The sequence below is a fragment of the Diceros bicornis genome, chromosome 12, assembly GCF_020826845.1.
Source record: "Diceros bicornis minor isolate mBicDic1 chromosome 12, mDicBic1.mat.cur, whole genome shotgun sequence".
Lineage (NCBI taxonomy): Eukaryota > Metazoa > Chordata > Mammalia > Perissodactyla > Rhinocerotidae > Diceros > Diceros bicornis.
The window spans coordinates 41,382,614-41,403,361 of NC_080751.1; the positions used below are offsets into that span (position 1 = coordinate 41,382,614).

At 36.2% G+C, this 20,748-nt stretch overlaps 1 protein-coding gene across 2 annotated transcripts in view; it reads left to right on the forward strand.

Annotated features, from left to right (window-relative positions):
- Window positions 1–20,748, forward strand: part of THADA (THADA armadillo repeat containing) — a 312,115-nt gene that overhangs the window by 27,039 nt on the left and 264,328 nt on the right. For both annotated transcript variants that reach the window (XM_058551343.1, XM_058551342.1), the window contains exons 16-21: window positions 4,893–5,044; window positions 7,853–8,066; window positions 11,525–11,660; window positions 11,939–12,075; window positions 15,898–16,056; window positions 17,463–17,620. In XM_058551343.1, the coding sequence (XP_058407326.1) occupies window positions 4,893–5,044; window positions 7,853–8,066; window positions 11,525–11,660; window positions 11,939–12,075; window positions 15,898–16,056; window positions 17,463–17,620 (956 nt within the window). The remainder of the gene's footprint in view (window positions 1–4,892; window positions 5,045–7,852; window positions 8,067–11,524; window positions 11,661–11,938; window positions 12,076–15,897; window positions 16,057–17,462; window positions 17,621–20,748) is intronic.

A 20,748-nucleotide genomic window follows, 5' to 3' on the forward strand; every position in this document is an offset into this window, starting at 1 on the left:
CCGTTTTTTGTTTTGTTTTGTTTTGTGAAGAAGATCAGCCCTGAGCTAACATCCATGCCAATCCTCCTCTTTTTGGTAAGGAAGACCAGCCCTGAGCTAACATCTATTGCCAATCCTCCTCCTTTTTTTTCCCCCTTTTTCTCCGCAAAGCCCCAGTAGATAGTTGTATGTTATAGTTGCACATCCTTCTAGTTGCTGTATGTGGGACACGGCCTCAGCATGGCCCGACAAGTGCTGGGTTGGTGCGCACCCGGGATCCGAACCCGGGCCAACCAGTAGCAGAGTACGCACACCTAACCGCTAAGCCACGGGGCTGGCCCCCCAAGTTAAGGATTTTAAAATGAGATGATCATGGATTGTCTGGATGGGCCTAAATGCCATCACAAGTGTTCTTATAAGAGAGAGGCAGAGGGAGATGTGACACACAGAAGAGGAAGAGTCAGTGTGACGTTGGAGGTAAAGGCTGGAGTAAGATGACTATAAACAATAGAATCCTTGCAGCCACTAGAAGCTGAAAGAGACAGGGAGTAAATTCTCCCTTTGAGCCTCTAGAGTGAGCGTGGCTCTACCAATACCTTGATTTTAGACTTCTCGCCTTTAGTACGGTGAGAGAATAGATTTCTGTGGTGTTAAGCTACCAAGTTTGTGGTAATTTTTTACAGCATCCACAGAAAATGAATACAGGGATATCTATCAGTTTAGGGAATTTCAGTGGTACTACAAATGAACTTAGAAAATGAAGTTTTACCTGAGAGTGACTGCTTATTCATTTAACAGAAAGTTTTCTGTACGTTTGATGTAGTTATAGTTGGATGTGGGTGTATGGGAAATAACGCTAGGCTGAATTATACTGGTAATTTTCAATTGAGAGAATAGTTTAGTATATTTAAACCTACTTTAAAAATGAAAAACCATACTCATTTTCCCTAATGAATGAGTCATATATAATTTGGCAGTAACTGATGTCACAGTAATTATGTTAATTAAACAACTGGGAGGTAATGCAAATGCAGCAAGCCACATTATACCCATTTACTTGAAAGGAGGCTCAAGAGGCATGACCATGAAATGCAGGATGGGAAATGTAAATTCATTCGTCATCTTTATCTCAAGAACTTTAATGTGGGTTTTTATATTATTTTACAGAAGGACTATGGTTAGTCAGAATAGTTTCTGCCTTTCCTCAAGTATGTCCTAGTTCAAGAAGAATAAGCCACATGCATCTTTCTTACTCAGAATAAAATGTCACAGTATTCATGGTGAAAAATTGGATTCCACAATTAGATTAAAAGAATTTGTTCAACAAATGTTTATTTAGTGCTTATTATATGTGAAGCAGCCAAGAATATGCAATGTACAAAATAAAGTGCTTCCCATTTTTGAGCTTAGATTTTAGTGAAGGGAGTCAGACAATGAATTAGCAAGTAATATATAGAATTTCAGCTAGAGATAAATACTATAAAAAGATATTTCAAGAAGAGAAGGGGTAGGGGCGTATAGAGTACCTGGGAGGATGGGGAGTGCTAGCTGTTTCATACAGTAGTGTCAGAAAAGACTTCAAATTTGAGTAGAGCTCTTAAACAACCAATGAGTCAAAGGAGAAATCACTAGGGAAATTAGAAAATACTTTAAGAGGAATGAAAACAAAAGCACAACATATAAGAACTTATGGGCTGAAGTAAAGTAGTGCTTATAGGGAGATTTATAGCTGTAGATGCCTACGTTAAAAAAGATCCCAAGTCAGTAACCTAACTTAACACCTCAAGGAATTAGAAAAAGAAGAGCAAACTTAACCCAAAGCTAGCAGAAGGAAGGAAATAATAAAGATTAGAACGGAGATAAGTGAGATGGAGAATAGAAGAATAATAGAGAATCAACGAAACCAAAGTTGGTTTTTTAAAAGATCAACAAAATTGACAAAGTTTTAGCTATACTAAGAAAAAAAAAAGAAAGAAGGCGCAAATAACTAAAATCAGAAGTGAAAGTTAGGGACATTTCTCCTGACCTTACCGAAATAAAAAGGGTTATAGGACAATACAATGAACAATTGCATTTGTATTGTATTTCCAATAAATTAGGTAACCTAGAGGAAACATAGAAATTACTGACTCAAGAAGAAATAAAAAAATTGAACAGACCTGTAACAATAAAGAGATGGACTTAGTAATCAAAAGCTTCTCAGCAAGGAAAAGTCCAAGCGGAGTGGCTTCACTGGTGAATCTACCAAACATTTAAAGAAGAATTAACACCAGTCCTTCTCAAACTCTTCCAAAAAATTGGAGAGGAGGGAACATTTCCTAACTCATTCTGTGAGGCCGGTATCACCTTGATACCAAATCTAGATTCTAAAAACAGCACAAGAACAGAAAACTCCAGGCCGGTATCCCTTATAGATATAGATGCAAAAATTCTCAACAAAATACTAGCAAACCAAATCCAACAGCTTATTAAAAGTATTATACAGCGTGAGTAAGTGGAATTTATCCCAGGAATGTCAGGGTGGTTCAGCATAAGAAAAAATAGTCAGTGTAATATACCACATTAGAATGAAGGGAAAAAAACACGTGATAGTCTCAATTGATGCAGAAAAAGCATTGACAAAATTCAACACTCTTTTATGATAAATAAACACTCAGCAAACTAGGACTGGAAGGGAACTTCTTATATGTGATAAAGACATTCATGAAAAACCTACAGCTAACACCATACTCAATGGTGAAAGACTGAAAGCCTTTCCCCTATGATCAGGAACATGATACAGAAGCTCGCTTTCACCACTGCCGTTCTCCGTCGTACCAAAACTTTTAGCCAGAGCAATTAGGCAAGAAAAAGAAATAAAAGGCATCTGAATTGGAAAAGAAGAAACGAATTTGAGCAGAGGTGTGAAGGAAGTGACAAAAACTTCATTTGATTGCTCTAGGAATTTCACAGGGTTGTACTAACTTGTAAGTTAAGATTAAAGAAGACACCCACATGCTGATTTATATTGAACAGTATTCCTCAAATTAAGTAAGTATAGGAATGTTTTCAGTTATTATCAGGGGTTAATTTGTTAAAGGTTGGTAAATGTTCTTCACATTTTGCTATAAAACCCGTTATTCCCACAGTTGTTTAGTCTTAATCTTAGAGTTAAATGAATCCAGTGACTGCCATCATTCTTTTGTGATAGTTGTTCTGTTCATTTCTTGGTTGGCTGAAATTCATCTTTCTTTGAGAAGAGTTTTTGGGGAAATGTAGTTCTTAATTTCTTGCACATTCAAAAATGTGTATGTTACTGTTATACTTGATAGTGGAATAGGATTTTGACATACGATTTTTCATCACGTCTCCTTTCCCTGAAGATTTTCTAACCATTGCTCTATCTAATAGCACTGTATGATGCTATGGTGAAGAGTGAAGCCAGCCTAATTTTTTCCATTACGTGGATTTATTAAGCTTTTTGCCTGAATGGCCAAAAGATTCCTTGTCTTTGATGCCCAGTAGTTCTATTAGGGTATGTGAGCGTATTGATTATTCTGTGTCAGTTCACTTAAGGCATGGTAGGACTTTGGATGCTAGGTCAAGAAAACAAGTTTTATGAAGATTTTTAAAAAGATATATTCGTAAATTTATTTGTTTATTTAAAAAATACCTTAGGTTATCTTTTATATAATATATAACCTTTTGAAAAAGAATGGAGTGGTTTTATTTGTGTTTTTTTGAATTTTTAAAAAACAGCTTTATTGAGACATAATTTGCATACCATACAATTCATTGGTTTTTGGTATATTATTAATTTTTTAAAATTGTGATAAAATACAAAAAATTTGCTATTTTGCCCCTTGTTAATTCAGTGGGATTGATTACATTCACAATGTTATGCAACCATCACCATTATTTCTAAAACCTTTTTATCACCCCAGACAGAAACTCTGTAACCATTAAGGAGTAACTCCCATTCCCCTCTGCCCCCAGCCTCCAGTAACCTCTAATCTAATTTCTGTCTCTATGATTTGCCTATTCTAGATATTTAACTCAAGTAGAATTACACAATATTTCTCCTTTTGTGTCTGGATTATTTCACTTAGCATAATTCTTTCAAGTTACATCCACATTGTAGCATATGTCAGAACTTCATTTCTTTTTATGGCTGAATAATATTCATCATATGTATATAGTACATTTTATTTATCTGTTGATAAACGCTTGGGTTGTTTCAACTCTTTGGCTATTGTGCATAATGCTTCTATGAACATTGACGTATTCCAGAGGGATTTTTTTTTTACTGAGGTAACATTGGTTTATAACAGTATATAAATTTCAGGTGTACATCATTATATTTCGATTTCTTTGTAGATTACATCGTGTTCACCACCCAAACACTAATTACCATCCATCACCACACACATGTGCTTAATCACCCCTTTTGTCCTCCTCCCTCTCCCCTTCCCCTCTGGTAACCACCAATCCAATCTCTGTCTCTGTGTTTGTTTGTTGTTGTTTTTATCTTCTATGTATGAGTGGGATCATACGCTATTTGACTTTGTCTCTCTGACTTATTTCGCTTAGCATAATACCCGCAAGGTCCATCCATGTTGTTGCAAATGGCAAGATTTCATCTTTTTTAATGGCTGAGTAGTATTCCATTGTGTGTATATACCACATTTTCTTTATCCATGGAATGGAGGGGTTTTGAACACATTTTAAAAAAATATTTATTTCCTGTTTGGAGAATTGTAATACTTATTATTTTATCCTTTTAGGAAACAAATTAATGGAAAATTTTATACTATTGTGGGTAAGGTATGAAATGTAAAGTTTTGTACTAATTTTCTATAAATTTGGCCAAATAACTTCAAAATATTGGTTTCATCTTCCTTTTATTCACTTTTAAATCTTTTTTTTTTTCCTAGGTGGAGTCCAAACAGTGTATCAGCTGAGTCATGATATTGATGTTGGTCGTTTCCAAACACTAGTGGCATGTTTTGCCAGCACTTTTGAAGAAGTGAAAATATTAGCATTTGATCTTCTAATGAAGTTACCAAAAACAGTTGTACAATTTCAGGTATTTGGACTTTTCCTATGTAAATGTAAATGTGATGTGTGCATGCAAACTTTCTATTTTAGCAGCAGGTAAAACGGTCTGTGGATTGTCCAGGCTTTTTGCATCTGCCTTCTTACATCATCTATTTCAGTTATCATTAATACCTCTACTGTTACCGGGTGATGGGATGGAGGAGGTCAGGATGGATGGTGGGGAAGGAGGAAATATAAGAGAAAACGAAGTCCAAATCAGTGAGCTTTGCTTGCTTTATTGTTTTGATGAAAAGAGAGGTGAAGGACAATAACCACAGTAGGTTTTATTGTTTACAAGATTATTGGTAGATTTCAGTTAACTGTGGTCTCCTCAGTTTCCTTGGACATGTTAATATTTGATCAAAACACATCACTTACAGTAACTTGAGTTTTTTGAGATAATCTCCCTGATTAGTAGACTAGGACGCTGAGTGTAATTGAGGTAGAGAACATGTTTCTGGTTTTCCAATAAGCAAAAGCTAAACTGAGACTGAAACTCAGAGTCCTTGAGGTTAACAGCAGTCCTCTCTAGGCGTTCTTCCTCACCCGCAGCTCCCACTCTCTTCCTGACAACTTGCATTTCTCACTTTGACGTGGAAACCAAAGCTGGGCTCAGGAGTGAGGGCACAGCATGGGGATGAGTCTGCAGGGGACCCCCTCACCCAGCCACTTGGCTGCGCCCTTGAGGCTGATTCAGAGGCTGTGAGGTCACCAGCAGCTGTGAGGTCACTGGCTCAAGAGCTTTGCTATGGCTTTCTGTTAGAGCTGTATAGAGACCAAGGGCACCTGCAGGGGCTATAGCTGAGCCATGGTCTGGTCTCCGGCTATTAGGCTCATTTAGGGCATGACAGCTTGTAGATGCAGTGGGATTCTGTAGGAGCGTATGTCAGAGTGCATAGATGTCTATTTCTGTGGCTTCCAGGTGGTATTGCAAGATCTCAGGGCATCTTTTCTAACTTGGGTCCATATTGTGAGTTGCTCTCCAGAGTCCACCTATCCCTGTGGTCTTTCAAGTGCCCTGGTGAGCAGAAGCTTCTTTGGTGCTTAGACTTCTAATTTTTGTACCTTTCTCCTCTCCCACACACCCCTCCCCCCTGCTCCTTACCATTCATCACACTGTAGGCTTGTATCATACATATAACTATGCCTCATTCCTGGCAAATATTTTGAGAGTATCTGGAGTAGGTAAGGTCTATGATAACACTTACATGAAAGACCTGCTCCTTATATGACCTATGAAGGGCCCTAGGGGGCCTCTGTATTTCTAATTTGATAAACATGTGTTTGGTATATAGCCACTAACTGTAGAATTCAGGAAACTTAAGTAGCACATATGGCTTGCTATAGGATTTTGGTCTTTATACTATCTGGTGTGGCTTTCATATTAGTAAAATGATCATAGGAATAGGCATTCAAGATTTTAAAATATTAATTACATATTTTCAAAGTCTTTCTTTGGGTATACCTTATATAATATATAATTAATTTTTTAATATAGTTAACTTTAAAACATTTTTTGAATGCTAACCTAATCTAAGGACTTGTATACATGTATTTTTGATGGCGTATCTTTCTGATATATGATTTTCCTACTCACCTAGTCTATTGCTCTTCTTTCTTGTGTAGCTACATAGCCAAGGTCTTTGTATTATGTTTTGATTGACCACAGTTGATAGAACAAAGATATGTTAGACTCCAAAGGCTATTTATTGTGTATCTTACTAGTTTGTTAGTTAAGCAATTCAGGAACTTAACTGTCAGTTACAAAAAATGACTTAGATGCTTAATTGGTTCTTTCTAGTATTTATTTAGATTTGAGCTTTTGGCCACTATCTTTAAGTTTTTTAGGTCATAGAAAATTAAACATATCAAACGGCAAAGATTTTAAATTGAAATAAACTGATATTTGAATCAGTATGTTTGATATCTATTATTTGAAATTCTAAGACATTAAGTATTGGTGTACCTATAATCAAATTCAAAATTAAATTTATAATGATTTTTTACCTTATATTAGACCGTTATAGAATAATCCTAGTAGAATCAATGTTATTGAACAATGAAACCCTGAGTTCCAATGTGGTGAACGTGCAACTTGTTAACCGTGGAGTTGAGACTAAGACCCACATCTCCTGTCCTCAGCCTAGTGTCTTTCCGTGCATGTTACAGTCGATTATCCTTTGTTCTCTCTCTCCTTTGGGACAGGCCACGTGAGTGGATGTTTATATGAGACAGAAGTGTGGGAGCTCTGATGCAGAATTTCTGAGGCTGATCTGATCGCTTTATTTTCCATGCATGTACATGGAGCTTCACCAGGAATAGCCTGGGGGATTTGTATTTTTGTATGGATTTGTATTTTTCTCCATTGAACTAGCTGTATGGAAGCGGGGGAGAGAGAAGGGCAGGAGTATGATGCCCAGGTAAAACAAACCTTGATATGTAAAAGAACTCTGGTCTATATAGAAATAATAAATATGATCTGGCTATAGTCATAGCAGAATTTCTGCAGGGAAAAGTGTACTTTTTGCTGAAGAAAGAAGTTCTTTTAAAAAAAAGCCTATCAATGTTGAATTTTCCAACTGAAATTATTTTCAAGACTCTCATCACTGAAACTGATTAGTAATAATCATTAATTACTATAATAAAAGCTCTAACCTGTATTCAGGGAGAAAGAGAATTGAATTAATGTTCATATTGAGTTACAGTTATGTGGCAGGCTCTCTTTTTAAATGTGTATTATTCCTTCAAATTAAAGAAATGTTTCAGTGACAGTTACTGGGTCTGTGCTTTATTCTAGGATTCAGAGAAACTGCAAGGCTTATTCCAGGCAGCATTGGAGCTCAGCACAAGCACCAAACCGTATGACTCTGTAACAGCTTCCTACCTGCTGAACTTCTTAATCTGGCAGAATGCTCTGCCGTCATCTCTGTCTGCCTATGTCAAAACTCAGCACGTTGCGTGTGGGGATGGAGATAAGTCTGCTACTGTGGTGGAAAGGAACACATTAATGGGTTTGTATTGAGTAAATGACCTTTGGCTGTTATTTATCAAAACCAATATCTTACTCTCTCACTGTTCATTTGGTTAGAATATCTAATGGTTAAACGTTTACTTTGTGGTTTTTTATTTAAGAGATTACTAGCATATAAGCATAGTAGTTTACCAGCATATAAGAACACCCTGAATTTCTCTTATGCAAATAAATAGTTTATTCAGCTATAACACTTGTTTCGAAACAGAAGATTCATGTTAAATAAGTACATATACAAGTGTACCTTAATAAAGCCCTTACTTAAATGAGACCTCTTTCTCTATCAAAAATGTACTTTTTTTCCTGCAGAAATGTTACTATGACTATAGCCAGATCATCTTGTTGTTTTTCTACAGAGCTGAGTTCCTGTGTCTGTCAGGGTTTATGTTTTAACTGGCTGTCATACTCCTGCCTTTTACTCTTCCCATACAGCCAGTTGCAAACCTAGGGTCTGAGTTGGATTAGATCTAGTGATTTTCGGCAAATATTTGTTGGAGATTTTATGCTAGTAAGTCTTCATTTTGGAATTATACTGTTATTAAGGACAGATAAGGATTTTTATTTAAAAAAAAAAGGGTGAGATATAGAAAGAGAGTGCAAAATTATTCTTTCCAAGATGGTAGAAAAAAACATGAAAAAGAAAACTAATAAAGGCCATGAGTCATTCTGGCGGGAGTGTGGCCATAGCTCTGGGAATAGAGAGATGACAGTACCAGGGAAGATGACGCTTGCCCACACTAATTGCTTCAGAGCTGGGTTCAAAAGGAGACGCTGATAGGATGATGGGAAGGGGTCTGCAATCGGAGTGAACTCGGGAGTTCCATGCTTCCTGTAAGGCTTTCAAATTCAAGACATTTTTAAACTTTATGAAATACGTCAAACATACAAAGAAGATTTAAGTATATAGAAGATTTAAATAGTAATATAAAATTTCACAAGTTTTGTTCCCAACCTAGGTGATAACACCCAGCTTAAGAAGTACAACAGCACCCATACCTTTGAAGCCTCTCCTTTATTCAAACCACCCCCAACATATAATTACTGTCCTATGTTTTATATTAATCTTTCGTCTTGTTTTTACCGTGATTTTAACCACTTGTGTATATATATCATTAAACAATATATTATTTTCTTTTACATGATTTTGAATTTTATATAAATAGTACTATATGTAGTATACAAATTTACTACAATTTATTAATGCATTCTCCTATTGATGGACTTCTTTTTTCTAAATAAATAATGCCATTGTGAGCATTCTTGTAAAAATCTTCTACTAGACATGTGTAAGAGTTTATGGTAAACAAAAAAGTAGAATAGCCTAGTCATAAAGTATGTGCATCTTCAACTTTACTAGATGATACCAAATAGATTTTCAAATTACACTCCCAGCAGTAAATTTTGAGAGTTATGATGCATCACATCATCACCTTAACTTGGTATTATCAGACTTTCAGATTTTCCTGCATATAAAATGGTATCTCACTGTGGTTTTATCTTGCATTTTTCTGATTGCTAATGTAATTGAGCGTCCTTTTACATGTTTATAAGCTGTTCACTTCCCCCTTCTATGAAATGCCTGTTCATATCCTTTGTTCAGTTTTCTCTGGGGTTGTTGGTCTTTTCCTATTGCTTTTTAGGAGTTCTTTATATATTCTAAATATTAATAATTTACTGGTTATACACAATTCTAAAATTTAAAATATAACCCTCTCCCTCTTAGCAGTGAGAGGAGATATCTACTATGCTGGGATAACTGGATATCCACATGAAAAAGAATGAACTTGGACCTACTACCTCATACCATATACAAAAATTAGCTTAAAATGAATCAAAGACCTAGATGCAAGAGCTAAAATGATAAAACTTGTAGAATAAAACATGGGTGTAAATCTTCGTGATCTTGGGTTAGGTAATGGTTTCTTAGATATGACACCCAAAGTGCAAGTAACAAAGAAAAAATAGATAAATTGGACTTCATCAACATTTGAGACTTTTTGTATCAAGGACACCATCAAGAAAGTGAAAAGACAGCCTGCAGAGTGGGAAAAATATATGCAAATCCTTTATCTGATAAGGGACTTGTATCTAAATATATAAAGAACTCTTACAACTCACTAATAAAAGGATGTAACCAAATTAAAAAATAGACAATGAATCTGAATAGATATTTCTCCAAAAATAACCATCACAATAAGTACATGAAAAGATGATCAGTATCATTAGCCGTTAGGGAAATGTAAATCAAAATCACAATGAGGAAGCACTTCACACCCAGTGTGTTGGCTCTACTCAAAAAAATAGATAATAACCAATGTTGTTGAGGATGTGGAGAAAGGGGATCCCTCATACACTGCTGGTGGGAATGTAAAATGGCAGGCAGCAGCCTTCTTGCTCTGTGCTCACATAGAGGAAAGAGAGCAAGCTCTAATGTCTCTTCTTCTTATAAGGACTAATTCCATCATGGGGGTCCCACCCTCGTCACCTCATCTAAACCTAATTACTTCCTAAAAGTACCTCCAAGTACCATCACATTGGGGGTTAGGGCTTCAACATGAATTTGTGTGAGAGTACAAACATTAAGTCCATAACAGGCATATACTTAAGAGAAATGAAAACTATGTCCAAACAAAAACTTGTATATGAATGTTCATAGCAGCATTATTCATAATAGCCAAAAAGTGGAAACAATGCACATATTCATCAACTGATAAATGGATAAATAAAATGTGGTATATCCTTACAATGGACTATTATTCAGCCATAAAAAGGAATGAAATATTGATACGTGCTACGACATGAATGAACTTTAAAAACATCATGCTAAGTGAAAGAAGCCATGTATTGTATGATTCCGTTTATATGATATGTCCAGAATAGGCAAATCTATAGAGATAGAAAATAGATAAGTGATTGCCTAGGACTGAGGAAGGTAAGAGGTGCAGGAAGGGGAGTGACTGATAATAGGTGAGGGTTTTTTGAGGGGTGACAATGAATATGTTCTAAAATTCACTGTGGTGACGGTTGCACATATCTGTGAATATACTAAAACCATTGATTTGTACACTTTAAATGTATAAATTGTATGGTATGTGAATTATATCTTAGTAAAGCCATTATATAAAAACACCACATCTGCTGTCCAAATAGGACATGACACGCGCACCTAGAGTCTGTTACCCCCATAGAGGATGTCTAGGAGGAATGATTTGGAGTGAATGCTTTAAATGGATCCAGGAAGTCAGAGACAGACACTCAGTTCCATCTTAACTGGAAATGGATAACAGGCTGGATAACCTTGAAAGATCTCTTTTTTTATTCAAAACCTCTATTATAAAGTTCAGTTGATTGGGTGTTTTCATGGGAACTGTTTTGCTGTTCACAAATTTATAAATATGTTTTTAAACTGTCATTACTTTGGTGTTTTGCTTTTTCTAGTTATCAAATGCTTGCTGGAAAATCTTGAGGAAGAAGTATCTCGGGCTGGAAATTCTCTGCTTCAGGCAGCAGCATCATTTCCAATGTATGGGCGAGTCCACTGTATCACAGGAGCTTTGCAGAAGTTATCTCTAAAGTAAGGCTATCCACAGCTCTCTCCTGAGTGCTCATTTTTGAGCTTTAAACCCTTATTGGAGTGTGTCCTGGGAAAGGAATGTAGTTTATTGCCTTAGAGATAATTAAAAATTAGATTAGAAAATGTACATATATATACATATTTTTATGTCTCAAACAGTTCCTAGATTGCACAGTTTTGAAACCTAAATTCTTTCCACTCCCTTTGATCTATTAATTTCCATTTAAAAATTTTGATTTTTGCTCTTAGTATAAATTTCCTACATGTCTTTGTTGCAGCGGTCTGCAGTTGGTGAGTGAATGGAGACCTGTCGTGGAGAAGCTCCTTTGGGTGTCCTACAGGCTTTCTGCCGTCGTGTCTCCAGTCATTCAGAGCTCCTCCCCAGAAGGCCTCATCCCAATGGACACTGATTCAGGTCAGCAGATGAAGAAAGCTAGAATTATTATATTTTTCTCCCCTAATCATTTCTTTGGAGAGATATAAAAGCTGAAGAGGGAAGAAAAGCAATTATTATTATTATTATTAATTATTAGAAATATTTCTGCCTTTTTAGTAATATTTTTAACTATTAAAAAATAACCTAAATAAATAAATAACCAGGTGATGAGCAAGGTGCTTCCTCCCCTGGGGTAAATTGGGTTTTATAATATTGTCATTTCAGAACACAACTACCACGTAATGGCTGGGACTGGGAGACAGGCAATATAAATTAAAGAGGTGGGCAATAGATGGAGTTCAGTCAGAGAAGGCAGCTTGTTAGGAATCTGGAATGGGCAAAGACCGTTTGACATACAAAGACCATTTAATTAAAAAAAAAAATAGAAGGAGATACTCACAACGCCCCAGATTGAGCTCATGACCTTTCGTCTGCCTTTTCCCTCCCAACTCCTGTGTCTTTACAAATGGGCCTACCAAAGATCTCTTCCCGCAGATCAGGAGCCTAGGGCTGCTGATGTTTCTCCTTTGCTCCTTATATCTAGCCAGTTTCTACATTGTTTCAGTTTCCCCTTAAATATCTTTCAAACTTCTTTTCTTTTTATCTGCATCTTCTTCCCTTACTCTAGGCTTTTATCTTCTCTTGTTTGGACTACCCCAGGGGCCTCCCAACTGGTTTCCCTACATCTACTCTTATCTCCTTCCATTTCCGTCTTGCTACATCCAAAGTAATCTTTTCTCATCACATAATTCATCATGTTACACATAATCTTCACTTGACCCTTGTGCCCTGCCCCACTCCCATCCCCTCTTATTTAAAATACTGGAGTCACCTCAGACCAGGTCCTGTGATAGTTTGGTTCTTGCTGCCTCACCAGTCTTGTCTCTTACCACTCTTCCCTTCCCAAAGAATTCCTTCACGGAGTTGTTGCAGTTTAACAGGGATCTTGTCTATGTTTTCCTCCCTTGTGCTTGGTTGGCACAGTGCCTTGTAGAAGTAGGTACACAATAAATATTTGTTATAATGAATAAGTCAATGAATGAACAATTCCTGAAAGGATAGGAGCCAAACTCAGTGCCTGGGATGCCCTAGGTGGCATTATTCCTGTGCTACAACAGGCCAGAAGGGATCGGCTGTTAAAGGTGTATACTAACACTAGTGTTTCTTTGAACACCTAGAAAATCATGAAGTAAATTCATATTTGGTTTTGAAATAAAGTTTGCAAATGCATTTTGGAGTGCAAATGAGAGGCTTGTATTAAAAACACAGTGAGTGTATCATAAACACACACTGGATCACACAGTGCAGTACCTTGGGCTGATAATTAAAGTAACCTGGAGTTGTATCTTTTGCATAGAAAGTGTTAGGTTTTGTTCTTTACTAAAAATGAGTTGGAAGATTGGTGATGGTTCATAGTAAGACACATTTATTTATTTATTTTGGCTGATAGTCTAAGTACCAAAATTTAACGCTTCAGTTTTCCTACTTAAATAGTGCATGAGAATAAGGAACATCCAGTCTTATCGTTACTATTTGGATCAGGCAAGTACCAGTATATTCTGAATGAGAAATCTTGAATATTTGTCACCTATTGTGGGTGGGGCCTGCAGAGTATGCTAAAATTCTGTTTGTTATTAAAGTTTTAAAATATCTGTTGGTCTCTAAAACTGTCTTTGGCCCACAGACTTTTCCTTAATTTTACCTTTTGTTTTTTCCTCTGGTTGTCTCCATTTTTCCTGTTTCTTTCCCATGTTATCTGCCATGCATTCTGAATTCCTTGAAAAAAGTCTCCCCCAAAAGCCATAAAAATGAATGAGTAGGGTTCTTAAAACTTTATTCTGATCCTCCCTCTTTTTTCTTAGTCTTTCCATGATTTCTTTTTGGGCTAGTGTTACTTTTTCATGGCTGTCAAAATTTGTTTTTTTTTGGCAAAATTTCATGGAAGCCACACATGAACATAAGATGTTGGTTAAATCATCATGATAGCAGTTTTTTGGTCTTTATATTTCCTAAATACCTAAAAGACAATTGTTTAAAACAGGTATACAGTAAATACCTGTTCTTTGATTTGTTAATTTGTTTCAGATGATTACTTGTTATTTTTCTTTAAAAATCTGAGCCTGGCCAGCTTTTTTTTTTTTTTTTTCAGTTCAATTAAGTTTATTTTAGAAGGTGGTGATGCAAGTGGGCTCTCAAGGTTACGCCTACATTGTGGAAGCAAGCAATCAAGTATTTAATAGAAGCATTTCTATGTAAACAAAAGAAAAACAAGGTTAGTGGTTGGAGCAAGTTGTAAAGCAGTTTCTGAGTTCAGAGGACAGCCACTTAAGAAGATTTTTAGATGTCAGCGTCAAAGTATCTTTTGCAGTTTAAAATGTCTGATGATGTCATCGGGTAATATCTCAAGTATATATCAAGTCCATCGACTTCAGTTTGTAAGGCTTCAGGATAAAGGGGAAGTTCAGTTCTCAGTGATTTCAAATGAAAACGATGGGAAAAAATCAAAAACGTTAGTTAGGAGATCTGTAGCCAGATATTTTAGGAGACTAGAAGAAATCAGGACCCAGTCCAGTCAACAGATATAAAACAAAAACCTCAAAAGATAATTAACAAAACTAGGATCTAATATCCGCAAATGTATACTATAGTTTTTACTGAAATATAATTTTTCTCTCTAAAATCACCCTCATTTTTATCAAAGATAGCCAAATTAAAACTAACTAGTTTGCAAAATAAGTCTAGTTCCAATAGAGTTGGCCCAATTATTTACATAAGTACAGCAAGAATAGCAATTGATCATATAAGCTCTTCTAAATCTGCTTTGCTGGAACTTTTTATAAGAAATCTCAGATTGAACTTCAGCGGTCTCTTGAGGGCAGGAAAGCCAAGCCAAGGATTTTGTCATCAGACATTGCCTGCAATACCTACAGATTTGGGTTAATTCCTCTTACAAGGTTCCCCCAAAATATTTCAGGGTTCCTTGTACCTGCCAGATAAGTGACGTTCTTTACTTATCCTGGTAAGTGCTGCTTGCAACATAAGGTGCCTGAGCCTGGCCAGCTTTATCTTACCTAGTCATCCATTCATTCCTTCAGCCCATGTTGCTGTACCTATGCCATGAGCCAGTTTCTGTTCTAGGCACTGGCGACTCAGCAGTGAACAGACAGACAAAATGTTGCATTCATGAGCTTACATTTCCTAATCCAGTGAGTGCTTGGGGAATAAAAATGAAGTTTAATGTAATACTAGGACTGTAAATCATACTTAGAAAGCAGTATATTACATAATACATTTCAAAGTCAAATATGGAATCTTTATGATATTCCAAAGGATTGTTTTTCTTGTTGGTGGGGTTTCTTTTATGTCTTTGTAACTTTCTACCTTTAAACCTTGATAACTTATGTTGTAGGTGGGGAAACAACCTCATAAAACAAAATTGATTGAAGTTTATTGGTCTTCTTTCACATGATTGAGCACCATATTTCAGATTCCTAGACAACACTAAGAAAAGCAATGTAAATGAGATGGCTGCCTTTGTCACAACTATGGACAGTTCCTGTTGTGTTTTTTTGTCCTATCTTCAACCTCTTTGAAATGTTTGCCATATTTTAAAAGTATATTCAAGTGTCATGAAGACCTTATATAAATAATTTGCACATTATCCACCTTGTGAGTCCCTTCTGAATAAATCTGATGATCAAGTATTGAAAATTACAAAATTTTTAAGGGCAAATACCTCGAAGGGAAATCTGCATGTGATGTGGCACTGGGGCTTTATGTATTCTCATCTTTCTCCCTCAGAGTCAGCCAGCCGCTTACAGACGATTCTGAGTGAGATTCAGCCACGAGATACAAATGATTACTTCGGTCAAGCCAAAATATTGAAAGAACATGACAGCTTTGATTTGGAAGACTTGAATGCCAGTGTACCAAATATTGATACTTCTTTGGAAATCAAAGGTAATATCTATAAAATCAATGTAGTAATATTGTAATTAGTGTTTGTGACAAATAAAATGTACAAAATGCTCTTTTTATATAGTAAATCGGAGGCTGCAGACATGTGCAGAACACTTCTAGAAAATAAGGTCTTTTTGAACTTATAAATGATTTATTTGAGGAATGACTTGATAAGACTTTCACCAGAAAATAGTGTGCCCCAGTGCAGTATATAAGGTGCTACAACAGAAAGCCTTTGAGAGCTGACACCTGTTGTGACAGCCAGGTGACGTAAGAGCAGCGATGCACCGTGAACTTGGGTTTGGGCAGCAGCTGGCTTCTCTCAGCAGTGTGGTTCATTGTCGGCTGTGAGAGTCCTTATAGTCAAGCAGCCGTGTAAAGGAAACAATCTGATTCCTCAGTAAAATGTGAGCAGCTCTGTTGTACCAAGCCTCCAGAATTCAAGTTTAATGCTTGTTTTCTCATCAGTTATTTTATAATTTTCTGTAGTGCTGTAAAAAGTGATCAGAAATAGTAATGTCTTAGCGATTTAGTCTACATTGTCCACTAGATGGGGATATTGTCTTTTAAAAATTTCTCTGTGTTTTTTTTTTTTTTTGGTTACACAAAATAGCATGTAAATATATGCTTATTGTGTAATAGTTTCAAACAATACAGAGGTAAGTGTGAATTAAAAACAAATTAAAATCCCCCTTCATTTCCTCCCCAGCCCTACTTCTTCTCTTTTGAGTGTATATCGTTTTAGACCTAGTCTGTGTACTTGTATGTATGTACATTTATCCTTTTAGTTTAGTGGGCTTTTAAAAAACTCAAATGGGATTACATTATAAATATTGTTTTGTTAACTTGCCATTTAAATTTAATAGTTTGTCTTGGATTTTTTTTTTTTTTGTCAGTACTAAAATATTCCTAAAACTAGAAAAAGAGAGTAAGAATAACTATAGCTTATTGGCCATGGAATTTAAATCTATTTTGAAAGAGAATTTGTATTTTCCTTTGATTTTAAAAGTCTTACGTAGGGTAAGAGTAGGTCTTTTATTGATGTAACAGCCACCCTCACCAAAATAAACAGTGAAGTATATTTATTATAGTCATATTTTATGGATGACTGAGAGGCAGAGTTTGTTTCATTAATTTCCAAAGGCTAGACTTAAGTTTTGAAATAATATTGTGTTTTATTTTTAAATTTATTTTGAAAATAGTATATTAAAAAAATACTTAGCATGATTCTTACTCATAGCACATGCTCAACAAATGTTAGTTTTTCCTGAATAAATATAACATATGACAAATTGGTTTGTTCAAGTAGATTATTCTTGGGGAAATTATGAATAAGCTTGTTCTAAGAAACCTGGGATGTGAGTAATCAAATGTCTAGTGTTGCAATAGATTTTTTTTTTTTTAAGGTAAAGAAGGAAAAACATGTGATGTAACTGCTCAGATGGTGCTGGTATGTTGTTGGAGAAGTATGAAGGAAGTTGCTTTACTTTTAGGCACACTGTGCCAGCTTCTACCCATGCAGTCTGTGCCAGCATCCCCTGATGGATTATTGACAGTGGAGCAGGTAGGGTATAATTTCTGGTCAAAGCATAAATCACAAACTTTTATTTATAACCCAACTTTAAAAAAAAAAAGAGTTTTGAATTTTTCTTGAATAAAATCCTACGGATGTCAACTGAAGAAAGTTCACGGTAGTTTAGGAATCAGATCTTGTGGCACATTTGAAAACTATGGCATTTTAGGAAATATTTTTATTTTTCTGTTATATAAATAACAATAGATTTTACCTCACTTTTAACTTTAAATTATCATTTTAATTTTTGTTTCTCCATTTAACACATACAAACTTAAATTTTAAATTTAAATGAAATTATCTATTTAGTAAAACTCCACAAACCTCTTAAATTTTGCAAAGAAATAAAAGTAATATATTGGTTGATTATGGGTCTCATGTTTCTCACTACGTTGATAATAAAGTTGTAATCACTTTAGTTTTTTTGGCTGATTTTTATTTTAAGACCACAAAGTTAGTTCACCATCTGGGACTGTTCAAGTGACTTGAGCCCAGTGTTTACAAGAAATTAGTTTACCACAAGCATTTCATTTGGAAATATTTTAGATTTATTAGATTTCTGTTTTTAATTGATTCCTTCTTCCTTTCCATATGGTTTCAACAAATCCATTTCCCACCATTTTCCAGCAAAGATATGTAACATGTACTTTCACTTTTAACCTTTTTCAAATAAAGATAATTTTTCCCCTCGGGTGTTACGACATTTAAGAACAAAACAAATATTGTAGTATGCTAATACTGATTATTTCTGTAATAACTGTGTGACTTGTTCCATGGAAATAATGCTAATATTTTTATTCTCACACTCTCTGTCACTCGTGTGCTTGCATCTGGATGACAGCTGGGCTTGTGATGTTGCAATGCCTGGGGATGGAGAACGCAGAGGGAAACAGTACACTGCCGGCATCATGTTCCGTATACTCTTCCAAATCAAATAGGCGTTAGTGTCCTAGAGTTACTTGCAGTCATGCTGGTGACTGGCTGGAGTGCCAATGCCAACATCTTTGCTGAGGAATCCAGCTATGATTAATAATTAGTTCACTGATGTTCACCATCTTACTAAGAAGTAAACATGTGCTAGAATCCCTTGACTTCTCACCTTTTCAAGGACAAGTTGAAACATCTAGTTTTTTGGGTTTGTTGGATAGTATTTTAAAAAAAAAAATTAAGGGAAACATATTTTGCTTTTACTGCAACTGAGAAAGACCTGAAAGCTTCGTATGAAAATCATTTTGCCTTGACACCTTTTACATGGCACCCAGATCTCATGAATTTAATTTACGTGGGATAACCATGTTGAAATTGGGAATTAATATAAAATAAAAGAGATGTTAGTAAAACAACAACAATTACAAAGAGAGGCTCTTTACAAACCAAAGAACTCTTCCAATGACTTTTCTTGCATAAAAAAGAGAATCCGGGGGCTGGCCCTGTGTCTTAGCAGTTAAGTGCGCGCGCTCCACTACTGGCAGCCCGGGTTCGGATCCCGGGCACGCACCGACGCACCGCTTCTCCGGCCATGCTGAGGTGGTGTCCCACATACAGCAACTAGAAGGACGTGCAGCTATGACATACAACTATCTACTGGGGCCTTGGGGAGAAAAAGGGAAAAAAAGGAGGAGGATTGGCAATAGATGTTAGCTCAGGATCGGTCTTCCTCAGCAAAAAGAGGAAGATTGGCATGATGTTAGCTCAGGGCTGATCTTCCTCACACACACAAAAAAAATAGAATCCAGCCTGTTTTTCTATAAAATATTAGTTTCCATTCTAATGAGGTCCATTCATTTTTCCAAGTTGGTGTTCACCTGGTGACCTCACATATGTATGTTTGAGAAGAAATTAATGACTGATGAGTGATCAAGAGTGTATGTGATAATGGTGTTCTGACATTGAAACCCTGCCCTCTGTGGAAAACTTTGTTCTTGATGATGCTGACTTTAACTAAGGAAATGCCTCAGTTTAGAAGCATTTAGTCAGTGAAAATCCAAAGTCATCAAGAAATTAGTGTTATTCATATTACTAGAGGATTCCTGTTTTTAAACATAAAATTTTGCTCCGTGAAATTTCCTTAAACTAAAAATACTCCCATGTACTTAAAACTTTTAAGGGTTAAAAATATAAATGACAGAGAAGAATGTAATTTACATTGGAGTGGCTGGGCCATGCCTAAGGTACACCTTCCTTCCCAAGGGCATAGTCGCCCTGGCAAAGCTAGCTCTGCGCACCTGGTGGCAAAACTACAAATTCAAGAGTCAACAGCTTAGGTGAGGTTGACCACAACAGACCTGCAGAGACAGAGGCAGTAAAGTGACTTGCAGGCAGAATGCTGTGCATTTTGGGGGAGAATTTGGAACTTGGATTTCTTATTCCCAAGAATAATAATAACTGTGAACTGCTCTTCTCTCAATGGGTGAAAGAAGCTGTTCCATACAACCTAAAATACTGATGTTCAGTCTGATGCTTCTTCCTCTCCACTCACCCTTCACTCTTGAAAAAGTAGTAGGATTCTATTATAATTTGAAATTTGAGGTCTCAAATGTAGAAGACAGGGAGGATTTCTTTTGTAGCTCAGTTGCTTTCAGCTCATCCTCCTTTTACGGCCCTTTGTTAAAAGGCTGACCATTTAAATCCCCCACACATGAGTCTAGTTTATAACAGGCCAGCAGGTAGTGAGATTACAGTTTGGGAACTTTTGTTTCTGTATGAGGAGAAGAACTGGTGCTTGTTTATAATTCTGAATATTCAGTGCTATATTCACAAACTATTAGAGCTGGAAGGATCACAGAGATGATATTATCCAGCTCTCTTGTACAAGGGGAAACTGAAGCCCTTGCATGTTACCTGGTTTGCCCAAGATCACAAAGCTGGTTTGTGGCAACTCTGGGACAGGAACCCAGTTCTTCTCCTTCCCAGCCTGTGTTCTGACACAGCACAGTGCTGCCTTTGTTCTGAACTGCTCATTTAATTTTTCTTTAAATTCAATTTTCCCTACTACCCATAACCAACCAAATTTTTGCAAGCTACAGGACAGTAAGGCAACTTGCTACTGAACTTTTTAGCAAATGATCCATTTCCCTAGGTCACTTCTTGTGAACCAACGTGTCCTCCATGACTTCACC